Source organism: Chrysemys picta, chromosome 2 (assembly GCF_011386835.1).
Source record: "Chrysemys picta bellii isolate R12L10 chromosome 2, ASM1138683v2, whole genome shotgun sequence".
NCBI classification, from domain to species: Eukaryota; Metazoa; Chordata; order Testudines; family Emydidae; genus Chrysemys; species Chrysemys picta.
Genome location: NC_088792.1, coordinates 120,151,098 through 120,174,739, shown reverse-complemented (window position 1 = coordinate 120,174,739; position 23,642 = coordinate 120,151,098). Strand labels below are relative to the sequence as shown.

At 43.3% G+C, this 23,642-nt stretch overlaps 1 protein-coding gene across 2 annotated transcripts in view; it reads right to left on the bottom strand.

The window, feature by feature from the left end:
• Positions 1-23,642, bottom strand: part of AHRR (aryl hydrocarbon receptor repressor) — a 134,337-nt gene that overhangs the window by 15,175 nt on the left and 95,520 nt on the right. For both annotated transcript variants that reach the window (XM_065584115.1, XM_005296530.5), the window contains 4 exons: positions 9,142-9,231; positions 8,316-8,445; positions 4,932-5,065; positions 12-211 (listed from right to left, as the gene is read on the bottom strand). In XM_065584115.1, coding sequence (XP_065440187.1) covers positions 12-211; positions 4,932-5,065; positions 8,316-8,445; positions 9,142-9,231 — 554 coding nt within the window. The remainder of the gene's footprint in view (positions 1-11; positions 212-4,931; positions 5,066-8,315; positions 8,446-9,141; positions 9,232-23,642) is intronic.

The following is a 23,642-nucleotide window of genomic DNA, read 5'->3' as shown; positions in this document are numbered from 1 at the left end:
TTTGAAAATACTTTGTATCCATTGTGGATGCATCATCAGCTTTGTGTTTTGCTTTCACAAACAGACTTTTCATCTTCAGCTCTGTCACAGAAGGGAGCAGAAGTGGTGCCACTATGCAGAATAAGGACAGCTGAGGTGGTAATATTGTTCCTGAAGAGGACTTCTTCTTTTGTCCAAAGAGAAACTTCAGTTTACCTTGAAACTGCATTGTCTGTTATGTAAAGAAACAGAATAAAATTATCGTAAGCATTCAATGTATAAAACACTTAAATGGTAATATGATCTATAGACCATAATGTTCAAATAATATTGAACATATTCATGTTCTATCAGTTCTAACACATGCAGATAAACCCTTAGTATGTATTTCATTATCTTTATTATGTTTAATATGTGGCTGTCCAAATCAATTTCTGAAACATGGGAAGGGGAGATAATACTGATTAGAATGGAGACTTTTAAACTAGCCTTTCCCCCTCCTGTTGCTGGAGTAGAAGTTCTGTATCATGTTCCATTAGCCAAGTCTAGCAGCTTATGATGGCAAAAGTAACAGTTTCCTGTATGCCTCAGTCTGGAGCTGGAACTGGGTGTTTTTCCCATGCTCTGATCTCTCCAGGATGAAAATTCCTGAGTTTCCTTCCTCTCTCCCCCATGCCCTTGTGAAATAATTGTGTGTATTCTCTGAGAGGTACATGGCTAAGGCAAAATGAAGAGGAACCGTGCAGAGACACAGATGGGAGGGAAGGCGTAGCTGGGAGATAGGCTCAAAATGTCAGGATACTTTGTATGGGGCAGGAAGGGAACCTTCAGACCCTGTCTGAAGACCTTAACCCTCCACTGTACCCAAAATCAGATGTCAGGGATGGGGGGAGGTTGGGAGTTTCAGTCTGAGACTAGCTCCTTCTGCACAGTTCTGTCCTAGAGCAGGGTGCTAAGCGAAGATCAACACTGCTGCTGAGACTTGAGAAGAAAGAGTCTTGAGGGACAGACCACTGTATCTCAGGGCTTCTTCACCAGACTGGCACATACTGCAGTTCCACCCCTTTCCCTCAGCTGACATGGTCAGAGAGCAGCGCAAAGGTTCAGGGAGGCATTCACCTCATTGCTCTGCCAGCTACTGCTAATGGCTTGACAGTGCAACCAACACAGCCAGGAGGGACCACATGACATGATTGCCTCCAAGGTGCATGAGAAACTCCTGAGATGGGAACCTGAGCTTTCTTAGCATTATCCCTTTCCTGGTGCATCAACTTTCACCCCCTCACCTCTCCCACTTATCTCTCTTTTTATCTTCTGACTGTAAGAGCTCAGCCAACAGGACAAATCTAACCTTGCAATGCTTAGCCTGCCAAGTTGCTCAAAGCTAACAGCTGTTACAAGCAGCCTGATCTCAGTAGAGGTTTGCCTACCAGAGGAAAATACAAGCACTCCAGTCAAATGTTTTCCAGAGCTACAGGAGTAATGCCTGGACCCAGAAGTAGCTAACTGGGTCATATACAGGAACTCCTCATTTAAAGTTGTAGTTATGTTCCTGAAAAATGCGATTTTAAGCTAAACGATGTTAAGTGAATCCAATTTCCCCATAAGAATTAATGTAAATGAGGGGGTTAGATTCCAGGGAATTTTTTTTCACCAGACAAAAGACTTATATACACACACGCAGTATAAGTTTTAAACAAACAATTTAATACTGGTAAACAGTGATGATGGTTGTGAAGCTTGGTTGAGGTGGAGGAGTCAGAGAGTGGGATATTTCCCAGGGAATGCCTTACTGCTAAATGAACTAGCAATTGACTGAGCCCTGAAGGGTTAACTCTCACAACATTCTACAAGGCAGCAGGAAAGGAGGGAGGGCAGACAGAGACACATACCCTGTGTGTGAGAGAAAAAATGTGCATTTCCCCTTTAAGTAGCTGACCCCAGGCTTAAGTACACTGCCTTGTTAATTAAATCAGCTTGCTGAGAGACCTGAGAGGGCAGCTACTGCCTAGAAGCTCCCTCCCTCCATCGTGTGTCCCCCCTGCTATATGGAAGATGGGGTAAGTGGGGTGCAGGAGCAGGGGGGGGGAGACACCCTAACATTAGCCCCCCTTACCTCCCCTATGCCCCGTACAGCAAGCAGGAGTCTCTGGGAGCAGCTCCAAGGCAGAGGGCAGGAGCAGCACATGGCAGTGGGGGGAGGGACAGCTGCTGCACAGGGAACTTAGGGGAGTGGGGAGCTGATAGGGGGCTGCTGGTCCACCCTGGTTCCAACCACCCACCAGCTAGCTGCAATGGGCTGCTCTTCCTGCAACCAGTGGACAAAATAGGCGGCTGCCAAACAACCTTAGAAGGGAGCATTTCACAACTTTAAACAAGCATGTTCCCTAATTGATCAGCAACTTAACATCGAAACAACGTTAACTGGGACGACTTTAAAGTGAGGAGTTCCTGTACTATGCCCATGGCCTTGCAGCAAGTGAACCACAAGCATCCAAGACAGAATCTGTATTTTCCTATCTCTTGCTATTTTTCTCTCCCTGTCTTTTTGTGTGTCTTGTTCTACCTTAAAAAGAAACAGGATTGGACTTTAATAACAGACTCTGGAAGTTATCACCTACAACTTACTCTCTTCTCTTCAACAAAGTTATTTGAGACTTTCAAATATGGGTTTTCCCTTTAAAAGGCTCTATACAAAATGAGAGCGGGAGAATATTTATTATTATTATTATTATTGTTGTTTAACATTTATATTGTGGTACCATCTCAAGGCCACAGCCAGGTTGACCCCATTGTGCCGGGCACTGTACAAATGTATAATAGATGACAGTCTCTGCCCCAAAGACTATACAATCTAAAAGTTGATCCTTTGAATTTTAAATATTATCACTTGTTTTTTCTTTCTTTACCTTGTGTATGTACTTAATAAATGTCCCACCCCCGCCAAAGTTCTTTGTTTAGTGTACAAAAAATGAAACGATGCCTCTGGCAACAGACACATACATCTAAAATGACATCCTGAAAACTCTACCAGTCCTCATAACTGTGTATATTCTGGATTGTGTTTTAGTGCTGAGTTTTTAGAGCCTGGAGTAGGGAGGATTGAACCCATCAAAGGAAGCCTATAGCTTACTTCAGCAGCCACCAGGATAGTGCATAAAGAGAGAAGGTCTCCTTCTCCTTCAATGTCAACACTCAGGCCCTTAGACTTTATTCACTTCTTCTCAGCTGACTCTAGATCAGAGACCACGTGGTTCAAGCACTGTGATAAACTGAGTCACATTGCTCTTGCCTAAAAAAGCTGAGTGTTTGATTATCTTATGTAAGGAACCGAAGAAAGAGGTTTCTACAGTGAAGTTGCATTTGGTGGGGAAGGTTAGATGGAAACATTCACCTTATAGTTAGCAAAGAGCCTGTCTATCTAATGAGTTAAAACATACTTTTGTGCATTAGCACTGAGCACCACCGGGTTAAGGACAAACATTTGCTCCCATATTGGGGAGAAGGTGCTGGAAATTACAGATCTCATAATAAGATGGGGACTCAAACTCTGCTCTGGTTCAGTGTCCTGAGCAGGGAAATCCCTTGTGTTTGGCAGTCCTTCTCTCCAGAGGCAAAGCCATAGGTGACTTTAGAGAATAGATACAAGTGTGTGTGGCATGAAGGGACGAGCTGAAGAAGGTGAGTGAAGAGCCTTCTGTGTCAGGAAGGGAGTATCTGGAGGGAACCGCATGCTCTGAGGATGTAGAACAGAAATCAGAGAAGAGAATGCAGGGCCTGTTTCAAGTAAGCCAGATAGGAATCTCATGAGTCAACACTAGGGAACACAACTGAAGATTCAGACTGCCATGAAAAAATATCATTTGGTGTGAGGGGTGCTGTAACCCAGGAGGAAGACTTAGAGGAGAAGGAGAGTGTTTGCCTGTAAATGGAGGGAATGGTGAGAGCAGGAGAAGAGTTTCACAGACACCCTTTACAAACTGACAGACGAGTGACAGAAAAAGTGTCAGTCAGTGGTAGGAAAATGAAGGTTCTGGTGAGGGTGAGTTTGTTGTAGGGGAAGGAGAAATTGCCGTGGAACCCCCAAATCCCATCAATTTTTGTGATGCCTTTCCTGGGAGGGATTTTCCTGTTATGGTTCAGACCGAGGGGGTAAGGAGGTGCTGCAAATAGGGTTACTCTGCCCACCTTGCCTGAAACTTTGAGCCCAGTGCTCACGGAAATCTTGGACCACAGCCTTTTCTCTACAGAGTTCTTCTTAGCTGATCATTTAATCCTCATCTTTCATCTTAATTTCCTCTTTGTTTGGGAGATGAAAGGGGAAAATGGAGGCTTCTAGGCTGGTGTACAAAAAGACTGAGCAGAATGGTCACTTTTTGCCTCTTTAATTTTTGCTAGGTAGAGACATTGGTCATGATGTTTATGTTTGTGGGATGGAGGAAGAGAAGACATATGAGGTCAGGACTTTTAAACTGAATATAAATATAGAAAAGTATTATTCAAGTAGTAGTATGTATGGAAATATACTATGGGTTTCCTAAAGAATTACAGACCAAGTATATTAAGGATGCCCAATACTTACTTGTGTTATTTTCTTATATAAAGTTCTAGTCAGCTGCATACTGGAACAATGACAAAAATTTCATACTTTCTAACTGAGTGTTTACAGTGTCCTAAAATAGGAGTTGCAACATTAGTGCTGATAGATCCTAAACCACAGCAGTGCTACCTGTGCATTTACTAATAAAGACTGTCATTTGGGACAGTTCCAATGATGCAAAATCATAAGTAAAAACATTCAACTAATTAAAAAAAGTCAAAAATAGAAGCCATCCAAAAATTGTATTTCCATATCAGTGCATGCAATTCATACAATCATGTTTAAATATCTTTAAGAGGTCATTTAAATTTGTGCTACTCAGCCACAGCTTGTTTCACACAATTATACTTACAAGGAAACCGGAAGTACTGTCCAACAGGCAGCGGACTCGACAGATGAAACAACGAGTTAAAAAGGAAGAATAATCTGTTGGCATGCTGTCACACTCTTGTGCCTTAAACAACTTACTGAGAATGTATTCTTCTCCTACAAACAATGTGGGTAACATAGGTCAGATTATATGAACTCAGAATGAAAATTCTGTGTACATATTTGAACACATAGTTAAAGAAATTGCTAAAAAGAATATTTCGTAGTGAATATTCAATCATGAATATTAATATCAGCTAGGATATTAAAACAAACAGCACAAAACAACAGCTGTGCAATAAGCTTAAGTTAATTTGCCTGGGGGAACATAAACTTTCATATTTTGTGACTTTTTGTGATTTTTCACTCAGCAAAATTAATCTTATATTAACGTATTTTGGTTTGCTAGACTTTTCAAAGAAAAAGAGACAAAAAAAGGAAGACCATTAGGAGAACATGCTAATTGGCACTGCTAACAGGCACCAGTCACCCAAAGATCAGCTCTTGCCTCCTGAGTTCTTTCGTAAAGCATGCACTAGTTATGGGCACCAGTGCATAGTTTTTGCAGTATGCATTTCTCAAAAGAAACACGAGTACTTCTCTAGAAGTGTGAACTCTGAGACTTAGTGAAATTCTTTACTGTACATATCTAGAACAAAATTTCAAAGTGTTCATCACTGCTAATTTCCAAACAATGTTGTTCAAATTTAATTCATATCTGCACACTGTTTTTACAGTTTGTTAAATGTAGGGTTACCATATTTTGTGCCTCCTAATGGAGGACACTCCCGGGGCCCCGGCCCCGCCCCCAACCCCGGCCCCGCCCCAACTCCACCCCCTCCCAAAGTCTCCGCCCCCTCCCCTGCTTCCCGCGAACATTTAATTCGCGGGAAGCCTGAAGCAGGTAAGGGAGGGGGTGTGGGGGGGAGGAGGCGCGGCCCCGGCCGACCACCCCCGGCTCCCAGCCCCGCGGGCCCGGCTCCCAGCCCCGCGGGCCCGGCCCCCTGACCCCGGCCCGGCTCCTTGAGCCCGGCCCGGCTCCCAGCCCCGCGGGCCCGGCCCGGCTCCCAGCCCCGCGGGCCCGGCCCCCCGACCCCGGCCCGGCTCCCCGAGCCCGGCTCCCGACCCCGGCTCCCCGACCCCGGCCCAGCTCCCCGGCCCCGCGGGCCCGGCCCGGCTCCCCGGCCCCGCGGGCCCGGCCCGGCTCGGCACCATGCCCCCGGCCCCGCGACCCCGGCCCCGCACAAAGAGGCCCCGGCCGAGCCTCCCGATTTTCCCGGACATGCCCGGCTTTTGGGGATTTCCCCCCGGACGGGGATTTGAGCCCCCAAAAGCCGGACATGTCCGGGAAAATCCGGACGTATGGTAACCCTATTAAATGCCTAGTGCATTTTGTTCCATTCAGTGGTATTTATTTCTTCTATAAAGAAGAGACCACATTTTACAAAGTTCTCCAAAGACTGCAAGAGCTCCTGCGGAAACCATAAGCCTCATGGGGACTGCTTTTGAAATTACAAGTCCTGCATAAATTCTCTGAGTTTAAAAGCCAGCCATGGACTCCTGCTTCACGGTGCTGCTTGCAAGTTTCTTCCTACCCATCTGAAAAAACTATTAATGCTCCATTAGCCTTCTGTGATGTATATACATTTCGCCATAGGTCTGGTGTACTTTAAGTTTGTGAAAGGTCTGAAGGACTTCATACATTTTACCCAAATTATGGCAGACTCCAGGAACTTGACAAAATGGGTTATTTCCAGTGAATAACCCTGTGAGGTAGTTACAGTATCACCCACGTTGTCTAGAAAGGAGAACAGAGAAAGCGGGGCCAAAATTTTCAGAAATTATCACTAGTTTTGGGTGCCTCCAATTTTTATGTGCCCAATTTGAGGCACCAGATTTTTCAAAGGAGATGAGCATTCAGCATTCCTACTGACTTAAACTGGAGTTCTGGGTATTCAATTCCTCTGAAAGTTTTAGGCCTTGGGGAACAAAGAGCATTTTTTCACTTGTCAAAAGCTGTTCTTACTTTTTTAGCTGGACAAACAAATAAAATAAAATAAAAACTTGGCAGACTTCATGTTCATGTGCTGAGACGTTTCTCTGGTTTGTAGCTGGAAGGTGGGCAGGTGTGGCATGTCTGAGCTAAGGCTAGAGTTGAAACCTTAACTGAACATTTTCTGTTTTCTAGCATTTCTCATTAATCAAATATTATTGTTAAAAGATGTATTTAAAGGGCAATAAAGTTTCAACTTCAACTCTATATTGAAGTTTTACTGGGAATATTATTATTACCACTATTACTACCTTAGACAAGTCACAACCTCTACATACCTTAGTTTGTCCATGTACAAAATGGGAATAAAAATAGTTACCCACCTCCCAGGGGTGCCCATTTATAAAGTCCTTTAAAATCCTTTAATGAACGGCTTAATACCGTAGAAGTGCAAATTATTAACAGTAGTAGCAATGGATACTTTTATTCCAAAGAATCCCACAATGTAGTGTTTAAACTTAAACCGATGTTTAGACTATGCTGCGGCATCACTTTACCTCTACAATGCAGACACCTGTGATGTGAAATGTGGTAATTATTCAGCAGCCCTAAACTGCACCGCAACACTACACAGAAATTTTGCATAGGAATGAATAATAATTTATCCAGATAAAATTGCAGGGGAAATTTAGAGTGACAGAATGTAGTCACCAGAGAAGGATCATGGCTCAGTTGCTCGAGTTCACATCCCTCTTGTATTCTTAGAGAAAGGGAACTTTAATGCCTAGAAATAGTCATGATTTCTGTTTTATGCCTCATCTGATAGAGAGCACCTCTAAACAGCAGAGGGTGCTCTAACACCATGCTGGGACAGTATCGAATTAAGGAAAATGGACTGCAGCACCTGCTTGTTCTTTAGAGGTCTTTTATCCGAGTAGCTTTGGGTAAGAAAGCAAATGGGATGACAGCACAAAGTGATACTGCTGTAGTAATAGTGTTCAGAAACCTTCTGCATACTGTATTTTTGTGACTGAGAGAAATATTGATATGTTATTTAAAGACAAGAGCTTAGTAGGATTAACCATTTATATGGATGATGAGAAGCTCTACAGCTACATTAGACAGAAAAAAATAAAAGTAATGTAAACTCTCATGCTTCAAGGCATAAACCATTTTCTAACTGTCAAGAGTTAGGAAGAAACATCCCCCATGGGCTCATCATGTTGTAATTGTCCTCTCTGAGGGTTTCTGCACCTTGCTTTGAGGAATCTGGCGCTAGTCACTATCAGAGTCAGGTTGCGGGACTAGATGGACCACTGATCTGGATTCACTATGACAATTCCTATCTCTCTAATGAATATTACGCAAACCCACCTGTTTCTGTCTGCAATTGTTGTCCAGACACTAATTGTGGAGGATTCATGGCCCAGTGCAGTTGTCTACAGAAATCTTGGCGATCATCCACATGAATGTAATCGTATATATTTTGGTGCATTACATCAGTCTGAAATAATTACAATAAACAATGGTTAGGCTGTAAGTTCATTGGCTAGGGTCTGTCATTATCTCTATATCCCCATTAGGTGGATGGTTGGTGGGGATCGGGTCAGAGCTAAGATTGCTTGAGGAACATTATTTCTGAATTTCCTGACTTTCACATGTTTACTTTTTATTTTAAACTACAGTAATGTAGTGAGGATCTTTTTAGCCTTAATTCTTAATTTCCTGACTTTTGTGCATGTGCAAAATATCCATCAATGTTGCATTAAGGTAATTTTTGCATTTATTACAAAAATGCTTGTTCTGAATGTTAAATTGAAGGGATAAATTACAATGATGAGCATTGGGGATATATTCTATATTTGTAACAGTTCATGTATTTGTTTACCAATGATTCACAATAACAGAATAGCTCCAAAATGTCTCCTGGGATGTTACATAGAATACACATTCACTTGAATTCTAAAAAAAAATAAAAATATAAAAATAGGAAAATTACAGAACTATATCCTAGTCTGGAATTGCATCATAAATATACCTTTATTCCATTTATATTTTATATCTAGTCAACTGTAAAGGCACATGTCAAAACAGTGTACCGTACATGATTTTAGAGAGCGTATCAAAAGAAATGACAGCAAGGAAGCCATTACAAATTGTACAACATTAAGCATTCTAAATACTTTTAATATATATTTACCTGATGAAAGCCTAGATAGTCCAAAATAGTTGATGATGCATAAAATATCATTCCATCTGAACTCACCACCAAGGCAAAACCATTCAGTGACTGGGAGAAGGGAGATAAAACAAAGAATAAAAAAGTCAACAAAAGACAAAATACAAGAAGTAAAATTGGTATGACGTTTATTAACATATTTTTTAAGCTTTTATTTCCTAGTGTTCAATTATGGAACAACCACATAGCAGAAAGATGGAAACTAAAGTGTTGCTTAGAACAGACATTTATTAATTTAATTTAGCTTTACTAAAATAGAGTCCTATGACTGTGAGGTTAACAGGCAGCATCTGTACCCCATTGATTTGTCTGCTACATCATATGGACTAGTTTCTTCTGTCTTTACAGTGAGTAGTTCCATTGATATCTATAGGACTCTGATGTAAAGTTGCTGCTCAGTGCAAGAGGAGCAGACTATGTGCCTATACAATTATGGGCTAATCAAATATTTATCAAATGCTAAAGAAAAATAACACATCGGTGTATCTTCTCATCTTGACATAGGGGGATCGATTTTCATAACCCAGAATTAAATTCCTGCATATAAACATGAGGCTATAATAGTTTCAAATATAATTAGGCATTTAAATAGCTCAGAAGTTTTGAACATTACATCTGTATTGCCAGAAATATGTAACCTCTGGTTAGTAATAGTAGGATGTTAATTATTTCAGTCCTAAGCTCTTAATACAAAGTCTGATACTAAATTTGTTTCCCCTGCCTATCACAATGTAAAGATATCATTTTAATTCCCCCTCCCCCATACATTGTGATAGTTACCATAATTTTTCAGCAAGAGCATTCTCCTTCTTAGAATGATATAGTGGATAATGACCTGGAACGTGTTCTCTCTCCTTTTTTTAAACTTACCTTTTTGGTTACACTTAATACAAAGACTAATTAAAATGTAATAACAATGCAGTTAACCTTTATGATACTTGGAATTACTACTAATTCATATAACTGGAAGGTTAATGACACGAGCAAATTACTTGTCACCCATTTAATTTCAAACGTACTATATTACACTAACTTTTCTGAATATATATTTTTGATACATGTACCTAATACAAAATCCTCTAACCAGAAAAATAACTATTGTGGGTAACACTTTAACTGTAGTACAACTACTATATAATTATATAAATACTATATATATTCTAAAATGTAACCAATTTTTCAAAAACTTTAACAAAATACTATGTTGGCATAATTATATAAATAAAATAAGGAATATTTAAAGTAAGAGGCATAAGCAATATAACTTAATGCACTGATATCATAAACCAATACACAGTAAAAGGGGAAGGGATAGCTCAGTGATTTGAGCATTAGCCTGCTAAACCCAGGGTTGTAAGCTCAATCCTTGAGGGGGCCACTTAGGGATCTGGGCAAAATCAGTACTTGGTCCTGCTAGTGAAGGCAGGGGGCTGGACTTGATGACCTTTCAGGGTCCCTTCTAGTTCTATAAGATTGGTATATCTCCATATATTATATTAAAGAAGACAATATATGTAGAGTAATATTATGCCAGGTAACGTAAGCAACAAGTTCATTTATATCCATATAAAAATAAGAACAGATATAAATGAAGTACATTACACAAACTAACTCTGGTCATACCTAATCTAGATTTGTCTAATTTTGACTACCTTTCCCTACCCCAGGACCCCCATGACACTATGTCACCACAGAGGGACTGTATTTCAGAGCTGGATTAACTAATTCCTGCATATGGTGTATATATCAATTGGTAAAAAGCATTGAGATTGTTTGAGATCAAAGTTGTATATATATGATACTGCTACTTTCCTCTTCCCTCAAACTGTTTTTTTTAATTAAAAACATGAACATTACAGTGGACAGATATATTAATTCTCATGCATTGTGGGGCCACGTTTTCAAGAGCTCAGTTCCCATAAGGGTGAGATTTTTAATAGTGCTCAGCACCCAGCAGTTCCCTTTGTGACATTTATGGCCAGAATTTCAAAAGAGCTCAGCACCAATAGGCTGAGCTCCTCAGAACATTTGTCCCTAATGGTAGATGCTGAGCACCTTTGAGAAATTTGGACCTGTGTGGCTATTCACCCCAGGGTGAACAATGCCTTAAAGAACCATGATGTGTGAAATGGATGGCTAGCGAGAGGTCCAACAGAAAGACTTTAGGGTAGAGATCCCAAACTGTGGGTCGCACCTCCCTAAGGGGGCACGGAGGAACATTCTGGGGGACGTGGCAGGCCAAGGCCAGCCCTCGGGGTGGGGGGGGGCGGGGAGGGAGTGCCACCCAGCCCCAACCTCAGCTCTGCTCTGGCCCCACCCTCAGCCTCGGTGTGGCTCCTGGCCCCCACTGCATCCCAGTTCCAGCTTTGCCCCCAGGCTCATCCCCAGCCTCAGCCCCTGGCCGCAGCTCTGTTCTCAGCCCCAGACCCACCCCCACCTGAGGCCCCAGCTGAGGCGCCCTTACCCCTATCTGTATTCCCACCCACCCACCCCGGGAGCCATGGCCTCTCCTCTCCTCCAGGATGAGGAGACAAGGGTAAGGGGGGGTCATGACCCTGAAAAGTTTGGGGACCACTGCTTTAGGGCCTTGTCTCTATTAGAAATAGCACTGTTTCAGCAATTGATTTAGCTGAATTGGTGCTGGCCAGGGGTTAGCTGTAAAGCAGACAAGGACAAACTGTGGTCAGCATCAGTTTAGCCAACTGGAGTTAATCCCTGCTCAGACCAGGCATTACCTCTGGCTAGCTGAACTGTTGCTGATCACTAGTATCTCCATGGCTATTCTTCCAGCAAAACCAATGGCAGAAATGGTGCTATTTTCTTCTGCAAACAAGGCTCTAGTCTAGATGCCACATGAATCTTACTTCCTCCCATTTGTGCCTTTCACTGTGCTGAGAGTATCTCTGTGGATGGTATTCTGTCATATCCATTTACAATATCAGATGGAGACAAGAAAGGATTTTTGGCATCTTGTCTCTTTGGATTCTTCTTTGCAGCAATGAAACCACCAGTGATATGATGTCAGGAATTTTATTACATTTTAAACATCTGGTAGGCTCTTTAACTAAAACCTCCAGACTAAAAACTTCCACAAAGGTAAACGGAGCATTTATGTGAGCTCCTTTATGCAGGTGACTATACTCATAATGTGCACACGGCAAAGAACTTCCCAGTCATCAACTATTCATTAGCTGAGATAGCTAGAAATGCTGACCTTGCCAACTGCTTCAAGAAAAACAAGGTAATTTGCCAGCCCACATCTGGGAAAGCATATACAAGACCTAGAATCACTCTGAAACATAGGGCCTGATACTGCAAGGTACCGAGCGTACTTAATTCCCATTTTTTTTGGCTTCCATGTAAGATGGGGATATTCAGCCCTTCTAGGTGGTAGTGGACTTACCTTGTAGGAATTTTGTCAAACACTGTTCTTATGGATCAAGAAATTGCTACTCAAATTATTAAGGGATGTTCTGCACCCAATATATTGCCACATCTAGGCCCTGCACCATATTCCACAAGAGACTGAAGTCTGCTTTTAAAAAGCAGAACTAATTTTCAACTCACTCCACAGCTGTGAAACATGGAAAAGCTACTGTTAATAATTCAAAGAACTGGAATGAGTCAGTGAATGTATGTATGTGTAGGGAGAGGTTAGAGAAGTGTGGGAGGGAAGAGAGGTGAGAGAGAGAGAGAGAGAGAGAGAGTGTGTGTGTGTGTGAGAGAGAGAGAGAGAGACACACACACAGGGGGTTGGAGGATGTGAGAGAAAGCGAGATGGGGGGGTTGGAGGAGGTGTTCATGGGAATGGGGGTTGATGAGGTGGGAGGAGATTCAGGAGTGGAGTTCAAGGATGTGTGTATTTGGGTAGAGATGGAACAGAGCAGGGAAGTGCAGGAGATGTGTGGAGAGTTGCTCCTGGTTTTTCTTTCTTGTAACACCTACTTTCTTTTCTGCTTTCTGTGGGGAGACCTTAACTGAGAATCTCCTGCTTTCCCAATGTTTAAGCCTGAGGTTTTGAAGCTCCATGTTCTGGAAGAATAAAGGGAATGGAAGGCACTGTTGTGCAGCAGCAACCCTAATTCCACCTTAGCAAAGTTATTTGTGATTAACTCAAGGCCCATGTTACAAAAAATGTTACATTAGCTGGGAAACCTGCAGCACAATCCACACTAACTAAAAAACCAGCTGAATATGGAGCAAAACTTCAAAACTAAAGTCCAGGTATTTGACTGTTTTTTAAAATGTTATCTTAAAACACTACTCAATGAGAAGACATATTATCCACAGCAGAGAGGGCTCAGTACAGATGTACGGGGCAGTGCATTGTTGTGCTACCCCAGAAACAGACCAGGAATCTGCTTTCATTACCTCCTGGTTCCACAGGGGGTGACTGTGATGTTGCACTCCATATGTTTATGGAAATATGTTTATAAGTGTAAATATGATGTAACTGGAATATGCTTTATGCAAAAGGTCTCTTGTAAGGTATCATTACAAAGCTTATAATCTACCAAGTGTGGTCATCCTATTTGTATAAATGTATCATTCTTGTATCTGAAACTAGAAATATGAAATATAACACTGAGGTCCTATTGTAATTATGCAAAGTGTGGGCTAGTAATGGTGGTTTGGGATCTTGATGGCTCCCATCAACTAGGACAATTGGTTGTAAATGTCTCTGTTTACTTGCAAGGCTTCCTGTGAGTCAGGCCAGGAAGAATGAAGGCTTGGGGTCTCACAGGACATGTGACCATGTCATCTGGTACTGGAATCCATCTTAAACCTGGTGCTTTTCTATTTAGAAGGAGGGGTGGGAACCCAGAGAGACAAAAGTTTCCTGCCTTGTGCCAAAGCTATATAAGGGGGTGGAACAGAACAAAGGAGGTTCCAGTCATGAGAAATCCCCTAGTTACCACCTGAGCAGGGCCGGCTCCAGGCACCAGCTTGTCAAGCAGGTGCTTGGGGCGGCCGCTCCAGAGAGGGGCGGCACGTCCAGGTATTCAGCGGCAATTCGGCGACGGTCCCTCACTCCACCTGGGATCGAAGGACCTCCCGCCGAATTGCCACCGCAGATCGCGATCGCGGCTTTTTTGTTTTGTTTTGTTTTGGCTGCTTGGGGCAGCCAAAACCCTGGAGCCGGCTCTGCACCTGAGCTGGAGCTAACAAGAACTGTACCAGGGGAAAGGATTGGGCCCAGACTAGGAAGGAGTCCAGTCAGTGAAAGAAGCTTATTGGAACATCTCTGAGGGTGAGATTTTACCTGTAATCAGTTTCTTAATGTATTAGGCTTAGACTTGCGTGTTTTCTTTTATTTTGCTTAGTAACTTACTTTGTTCTGTCTGTTACTACTTGGAACCACTTAAATCCTACTTTTTATACTTAATAAAATCACTTTTGCTTATTACCGTAATTAACCCAGAGTAAGTAATTAATACCTGGGGGAGCAAACGGTTGTGCATATCTCTCTATCAGTGTTATAGAGGGCGGACAATTTATGAGTTTACTCTGTATAAGCTTTATACAGAGTAAAACAGATTCATTTGGGGTTTGGATCCCATTGGGAGCTGGGTGTCTGGGTGCTGGAGACAGGAGCACTTCTTAAGCTGTTTTCAGTTAAGTCTGCAGCTTTGGAGCGCATGGTTCAGACCTGGGTCTGTGTTGGAGCAGATTGGCGTGTCTGGCTCAACAAGGCAAGGTTCTGAAGGCCCAAATTGGCAGAGAAAACAGGCTCAAAGGTAGTCTCAGCACATCAGGTGACAGTCCCAAGGATATTTCTGTGATCGAACCCATCACAGTGACATACTCAGCACCAGCCCTATATCTGGTTCAGTGTGTATCCCCAACACAGGCTGGAATGTTGGAGCTCTGCCCATTCCCTGCCCAATCTTGCCCACTCCTACCTGCATGTGTGGGGAAGGGAATATAGCAGCCCTATGGAAACTGCACAGCCCCCGTGCAGCTACCCAAGGTATAGATAGTTGGCATCAGGGAGTAAGGAGGAACCTTACAGGAGTGTGTGGAAGTGTAGGAAGGGCTACAGACTGGGTCTTAGATTTTAGAGAATAGAGAAATGTTAAAAGACCTTCATTCTGCAATTCTTTGTCCAGGCTATGCCTACTACATAGTAATAAATAGTGTTTTATCAATAATAGTTCAATTGCCTGCCAAAACAATTTCCAAATATTGAGTATATTTACTTTTTCAAAAAGTTTCATAGTAGAAATTTGAGCAGTGACAACTAAACACAACTTTATTGTCTAAGCTGTAAAAATAAATGATTGTAAAATGCCATTTGGTAAACCATATGGATTCAATGGCAGATGGAATTTCTAATCCAGGCTAAAACTTGAAACATATGAGACAGACTTAACTATGCACTGCAAACACTTGTTTGTTTGTGTTTGGTTTTGTTTGTTTAAGAAACTCATGTTTCTTACATTGTACATGAAAAATGAAATCACTTTTTTCCAAATGGAAAAAAGGGCTTGGCATCAAACTGTGGACTGTGTTCTTTTTAAAAACAAGTACATCCAATTATGTACTCACGAAAAGCTGCACCTGCTACTTAAACAAAAAAACAATTAATATGTCAGTTCAAAGCAAGTTCACTGTTACTTTGGTGCCCATAGTAGCTCTGAGATTAAAGTTATCAACCTCTTCCATTATGAGGTTTTAGAAACATTATTAATAAAAAGGTTCTCCCTGGGAATGAAGACAAATATTTTGAGGAAGATAGGACTTCCTTTGGCAAGATCCTTTATATATCCTGATGTTTTTTCTGGTCCCATAACAGAGAATCAGCCAGCAAATACTTCAAAGATATTTTGGTCAAGGTCACGGCATAGTAAAAATAAGAAAAAAAGATCAGTTCCAAGCCACATTTCTCTTATTATTCTTCTTTGAAATAAAGGAAAATTCACTAGCATTGTGATCTCCAGAGACCACACTGCTATGGTTACTAAAGTACAACAGTCAAGGCCTGGAGCCGTGCCTTGCTCAGAACAGATTTTCAAGTCACGCAACACGGGTACTAAATTTCCAGAGTCAGTTGGCTTTCAGTGTATCTAGAGCTGTTTCATTTAGCAGTCTGTTGATAGTCTTTGCATCACATATGGGGTGGAGTTATTCTTTGATTATCTGAATAATAAGCTTCTGTAAGTGGTACAATCATCCCTAACTTTCTCCATAATGATGTCTACTTAAGAACACTACTGAGAAGATGCAGTCAGCCTTTTTAATTTGTACCATAATGGATCTGTCTGTTCCCTTCCACTAGTGTTTTTAAAAATTCACAATTACCCTGCACAAAATTCATTTTATAATTCTTAATTAAGATGCTCTTTACAAGCCAAAAAAATCAAATCCTTAGAACTCTGATATCAAGCTGAAACACAAAATGACTATTCAAAGAGAAACACCACTGTATCTAGTGACATGAAAGCATACCCTTTGCCAGAGTAGTAGGATAATTCATAGCACTCAAAAGGTTTGTGTTCATGTATTGTATTGACAAAGTTACTTCAAAGGGGCTACTTGAGCGAGTAAGCACTGCCCTGCATCATTAGGGGTTGCAGAATTGTGCCCTTCATAAGAAGTTTCTATCATAGACTTATGTACTAGGAAACAAAAAAAAGAGAGAATTTTTTTTTTTTTAAAAGCAGACATCCATTTCCATCGTTGTAGCCAATGGAGATAGGAAGTGTTGATAGATAATACTTTTGTCATCGTGTTTTTGTATGTGTGAACCCTTTGCACCTGGGAAGCTTTATGGGTTTTACGGGAAGTGGCGCGGGCCGAGGGATGTGCTGGCCACCGCTTCCTGCAGCCCCCATTGGCCTGGAAAGACAAACCATGGCCAGTGGGAGCTGCGGTCGGTCGAACCTGCAGACGCTGCAGGTAAACAAACCGTCCCGGCCCGCCAGCGGATTTCCCTGACAGGCCGCTTGCCAAAGGTTGCCTATCCCTGCTCTACTGCCTTGAGAATGTAACCAGGTCAAACCATTTCAACTTTCTTGATTTGTGAACACTGAATTTATTCAAAGGCTGTGTTAGTTATAAATATAGCATGGGCTATTGGCTTATAATTGGGTGTTAGTTATGAGAATAGCACAAAGGATGTTAATTTGTCTTATTTTGCACAGATAAACATTTTTAATATGAAGCGTCTATGTAAAATCTCAAATTCCACTAACAATTAGGAAACAAAATAAAGAAATAAGCACAAAACATCCACTTTAACAACATGAGATTATATAATAAGAAGAAAATAAAGAACTAGCAACATATATATAAAAATAATGTAAGCTAACAGCACTTTACTTAAATAATGATGATTTTTATCCACTCCAAAATAGGACACTTATTCTAAAACAAGTATTCACATACAGACTTGCATCAAAAGAACAAAAAATGTAAATGAAAACTGATTTAGTTATTTGGGTGCAAGTTTGTAGGTAGACCAGCCCTAGTAACTGTACAGCATCTTTGCTGCTCCTATAGCACTTTGTTCAAATACAGTTACTGAGTGTATCAGATGGAGAGAACACTGTTCTGAAGATGTAATTCTGAAGTCAGTTGGGGAGACAATGAAGTTGAAACAGGAGAGAATAAGTTTATAGTGGAGGAAGCTACATGGTTTCTGGATTGTTTCCAAAGATGCTCAAGTCGCATGAGAGCAGAAACAGAAAGAGATTGTGAAAAGTGAGCCAGAATGGGTTTTGGTATGATAGATGCAGAAGAGGAGCATGTGAATAGGAAAGGGGAATTGAAGTAGAGCACAGGTGGTATACAAAAGTTCAAGGATTTCTGTTTACATATATTCAAAGAGTTAAAAAAATACAGAAGGGAAGTTACTGGCTAATACGTAAAAAAGAGGAAGGAAGGAAGGAAAAAGGTTAATCAACAGATCAAATGTTCAAATATATAAGACCCAGGGCTGGTGCAACCATTTAGGTGACCTAGGCGGTCACCTAGGGCACTAGGATTTGGGGGGCGCCATTTTCTTCGGCAGCGACTGTGGCGGCCGGATCTTCGGCCATCCCGGTCGCCGCCGGCATTTAGGCGGAGGGAGTTGGGGCAGTGGAGCGTGGGGAGGGCCGCCTGCAGCAAGGGGGGGGCGGCACGCAGGGGAACTCCCCGCCCCAGCTCACCCCTGCCCCGCCTCCTCCCCGAGCATGCCGTGGCTGCTTCACTTCTCCCGCCTCCCAGGCTGGCAGCGCCAATCAGCTTAGGCACTGCAAGCCTGGGAGGCGGGAGAAGTGAAGCAGCCACGGCGTGCTCGGGGAGGAGGCGGGGCAGGGGTGAACTGGGGCGGGGGGGTGCCTCAGGGTGGGGGGTGGGGAGCTGCCACAGGGGGGGCATCTCAGGGTGAGGGGTGGGGAGCTGCCATGGGGGGGTGCCTCAGGATGGGGGGTGGGGAGATGCCGCAAGGGAGGCATCTCAGGGTGGAGCGGGGGAGCTGCCGCGGAGGGCGGGCGCCTCAGGGCGGGGGCTCAGGTACGGGGGGGGGGTGACGCAAGGTTGAACTTTCGCCTAGGGCGCAAAACATCCTTCCACCGGCCCTGATAAGACCAATTAAAAAACAAATAGTCACCTGTGTTGTAATTTCACTACCATACCCGAAGGGAGTCAGTTAAAAGGAAGATAAAAGAACATTACAAGATCTATGTACAGTATAAACAAGTTAAAAGAAACTTCAAACAGAATAGAGGGATTTGGTGTGGCAAATGAAATTAAATAATTGAAATGCACCTTAACTATACTACTGCTCGAATATTTTTTCTTGTTATTGTAACGAGAAACACCAGTGATTGGTCTAACTCAGTGGTTCCCAAACTGGGGTTCATGAACCCCTGGGGTTCACCAAATGTTACAGGTGGTTCTCAGGAAAAAATTCCCTAATGGCGGACAGAGCTCTCCATAGGGACCCCAGGAAGCATGGGGCCAGCAGCCCGGAGCCTTGGGAACTTCCAAGAGCTAAGCAGATCAAAGCAAGCATATCTATCACACTGAGGAGATTTAAACTTCAAGACTCCCTTATAAGAAATGGAAAGGGAGGTGGATATTTTTTGCTGTTTTTAAAATTAAATAGGCTGCTAGAGTTGTTTTTAAATTATTATGAAGAACAAGTTTAAGCTTTGTTGTAATGTGCACTGTTTGCCTGGACTGCTCAAGACCTGAATGCTTGTGTAGGAGGAACTCGTTGAGTTGGCTTCTTAAATACCTTCATGCTGTTTCACATCTGATACTCCTTGATGAAACATAGGACTTAGACGCACCAATACGGGGGGGCGACAAGGGTCATGTGCAGCTCCGGCGTCGGCACACCCCTCCGCAGGTCCCTCCCCTTTTTTTCTGCAGCGCCCCCGCAGGCCCTCCACTTTTCTGGTGGTGTCCCCCCAGACCCTAGGGTGCGTGGGGGCTTTGCCCCCACACCTTTTTTTTCTACTGGCGCCTCTGATAGGAGCCTTGTCTTATAACAGGCTTAATCAAAAGTGATATAAGCTACACAAGTGAGATCTTGCAAGAGTTGCCATTTTCATAATGTAATAAAAATACTGTAATGATAAATAATAATTAATAGTGTGTAATAAGCATGTCATAAAAACAAATTTTATATTTCCAAGATCACTGCTTTTATAATTTATGTTGAGGTAAGGGAGAAAATCCCTGGAAATATTCATTTTTAGGAAGGAGTTCATGAGACTTGACAGTTTAGTGAAAGGGGTTCGCGGGTTGTTAAAGTTTGGGAACCACTGGTCTAACTGAAAGAAATGATAGAAAAATAGCTACTATTTCTTTCTTCCTCATGTGTATTTGACGCTTTTTGTCTAGCCAATGTAATTATTTCCCTTTTAATAATCAGTTAGCTTATTAGTTTTCCCCTGTTGGTTGTGTGGGTCTATCACACAGCAGCAGGGGAGAGAAATATTTTAAAAAACAATAGGATAATGTGGTTGGAAAATGACAAACTTGCAGCTCTAGTATTTGAAACTCATTGGGTAGCAAGGTGACTGCATAAAGCTGGTGAAATTCTGTTGACTCATTCCAGCAAGTATAGTTTCTTAATTTCATCCTAGACTTAAAGGAGACAGGAGTGACTATCCACAGAGAGGGAAGTAGGACAAGGGAGGTGCTGAAGAGAAGTCCTACTGACAGCCCAATTCCCAGAGAAAATGTAGTCTGTTGTATTATTCTTTTGAGATTACTAATAGAGTCAAATTCCAAGAAGGGGGTGTGTTTGGACACTAAGGCCTGGTCTACACTAGAAGTTTATCTTGAATTTAGCAGCGTTAAACTGAATTAACCCTGCACCCGTCCACACAACGAAGCCCTTTACTTCGATATAAAGGGCTCTTAATATCGATATCTGTACTCCTCCCCGACGAGGGGAGTAGTGCTGAAATCGACATTGCCATTTCGGATTAGGGTTAGTGTGGCCGCAATTCGACGGTTTTGGCCTCCGGGAGCTATCCCACAGTGCACCATTGTGACCTCTCTGGACAGCAATCTGAACTCGGATACACTGGCCAGGTAGACAGGAAAAGCCCTGCGAACTTCTGAATTACATTTCCTGTTTGCCCAGCATGCAGAGCACAGGTGACCATGCAGAGCTCATTAGTACAGGTAACCATGCAGTCCAAGAATCGAAAAAGAGCACCAGCATGGACCATACGGGAGGTACTGGATCTGATCGCTATATGGGGAGAGGATTCAGTGCTAGCAGAACTACGTTACAAAAGACAAAATGCCAAAACATTTGAAAAAAGCTCCAAGGGCATGATGGAGAGAGGCCACAATAGGGACTCAGATCAGTGCCGCGTGAAAGTTAAGGAGCTCAGACAAGCCTATCAAAAAACAAAGGAGGCAAACAGTTGCTCCGGGTCAGTGCTGCAGACATGCCGCTTCTACGCTGAGCTGCATGCAATTCTAGGGGGGGCCACAATCTCTGACCGTGGATTCCGTGGCGGGGGTAATCTCAGCCACACCTGAGGATTTTGCGGACGGGGAAGAGGAGGAGGAAGTGGAGGAGGACGAGCTTGCAGAGAGCACACAGCGCTCCGTTCTCCCCAACAGCCAGGATCTTTTTCTCAGCCTGAGTGAAGTACCCTCCCAACCCTCCCAAGGCAGTATCCAAGACCATGATCCCATGGAAGGGACCTCAGGTGAGTGTACCTTTTAAAATATAAAACATGGTTTAAAAGCAAGCATTTTTTAATGATTAATTTGCCCTGAGGACTTGGGATGCATTCGCGGCCAGTACAGCTACTGGAAAAGTCTGTTAACGTGTCTGGGGATGGAGCGGAAATCCTCCAAGGACATCTCCATGAAGCTCTCCTGGAGGTACTCCAAAAGCCTTTGCAGAAAGTTTCTGGGCAGTGCAGCCTTATTCAGTCCTCCATGGTAGGACACTTGACCACGCCATGCTAGTAGCAAGTAATCTGGTATCATAGCATGACAAAGCCTGGCAGTGCATGGTCCCGGTGTTTGCTGGCATTCAAGCAACATCCGTTCTTTATCTCACTGTGTTATCCTCAGGAGAGTGATATCGTTCATGGTAACCTGGTTGAAATACGGGAATTTAATTAACGGGACAGAGGTGGCTGTTCCTACTGGGCTGTTTGCCTGTGGCTGAAAAGAAATCCTTACCTGCAGTTAGCCAAGCGGGGTGGGAGTGGGGGGAAATCTTCCCTGATACCAGCCACGCGGTGGGGGGAAGGGATAAAGCGATCATCCCAGAGAATTGGATGGGGCAGGGTTAGTTTGGTTTCTGCTGCTGCATGTTAACAGGAAAACCGCAGCACTGAAGGGGCTTTGCTTGGTATGTGGGAAAGGAGGGCGCGGCCTGTAGGAAAGCTGCAGAAGCCGAAAGACAGTGGCTTACCATGGCCGCATGCAAGCCGAATTCTGTTGCCCAGACCTGTGTCTGTGCTCTCTAACACCAAAGCCGCAGGCACTCAATATTAAAAGATGCAAAATGCGACCTTGTTCCAAAATCACGTGCTATGTAATGTGAATAGTGTTGTTCACCGTGAAAGGGTATAAGCATTGTTCTGTAAAATGTATCTTTTTAAATACTTCTCTCCCTTTTTTCCCTCCCTCCAGCAACTGCAAATTTTTCAAGCCTCCTCCTCCGTCCCGAAGGCTATCTCAGATAAGGCACCGAAAAAAGAGGACGCGAGACGAAATGTTCTCGGAAATCATGGAATCTACCTGCAATAAAAGAGCTCATCTGAATGAGTGGAAGGATATGGTATCAAAGTACAGGAAAGATGCCAGTGAACATGAGGCCATGAGGGACGCTCGAGATGAGAGGTGGCAGGCTGCAATGCTGGGGCTGCTGCGTGATCAAACGGACATGCTCCGGTGTCTGGTGGAGCTTCAGGAACGGCAGCAGGAGCGCAGAGTGCTGCTGCAGCCGCTGTATAACCTCCCTCCCCCCTCACCATGCTCCATAGCCTCCTCACCCAGACGTGTAAGAACATGGGAGGGGGAGGCTCCTAGCACCCTCCCACTCCACCCCAGTGGACAGCCCAACCAAAAGGCTGTCATTACTTTGAACTTTTTTAGTGGCCTTTTCCTTTCCTCCTATCCTCCTCCCAAACCCCACCCGGGCTACCTTCTCAGTTCTCTCCCTCTTTTTATAGTCAATTAATAAAGAATGCATGATTTTTAAATGATAGTGACTTTATTTCCTTTAAAAGCAAGCTGGGATCGAAGGGGGAGGGTGGGTTGCTTACAGAGAACGAGTCAATCAAGGGGGTGGGTTTTCATCAAGGAGAAACAAACAGAACGTTCACACGGTAGCCTGGCCAGTGATGAAACTGGTTTTCAAAGCTTCTCTGATGCGCAGCGCTTCCTGGTGTGCTCTTCTAATCGCCCTGGTGTCTGGCTGCACGTAATCAGCGGCCAGGCGATTTGCCTAAGCCTCCCACCCCGCCATAAAGGTCTCCCCCTTACTCTCACAGAGATTGTGGAGCACACAGCAAGCAGCAATAACAATGGGGATATTGGTTTGGCTGAGGTCTGAGCGAGTCAGTAAAGATCGCCAGTGACCCTTTAAACTTTAAACCCTCCAAATGCACCATTCTACCACCATTCTGCACTTGCTCAGCCTGTAGTTGAACAGGTCCTGACTACTGTCCAGGCTGCCTGTGTATGGCTTCATGAGCCATGGCATTTAGGGGTAGGCTGGGTCCCCAAGGATAACTATAGGCATTTCAACATCCCCAAGTGTTATTTTCTGGTCTGGGAAGTAAGTCCCTTGCTGCAGCCGTTTAAATAGAGTAGTGTTCCTGAAGACGTGAGCGTCATGAACCCTTCCCGGCCATCCCACGTTGATGTTGGTGAAACGTCCCTTGTGATCCACCAGTGCTTGCAGCACCATTGAAAAGTACCCCTTGCGGTTTACGTACTGGCTGCCCTGGTGCTCTGGTGCCAAGATAGGGATATGGGTTCCA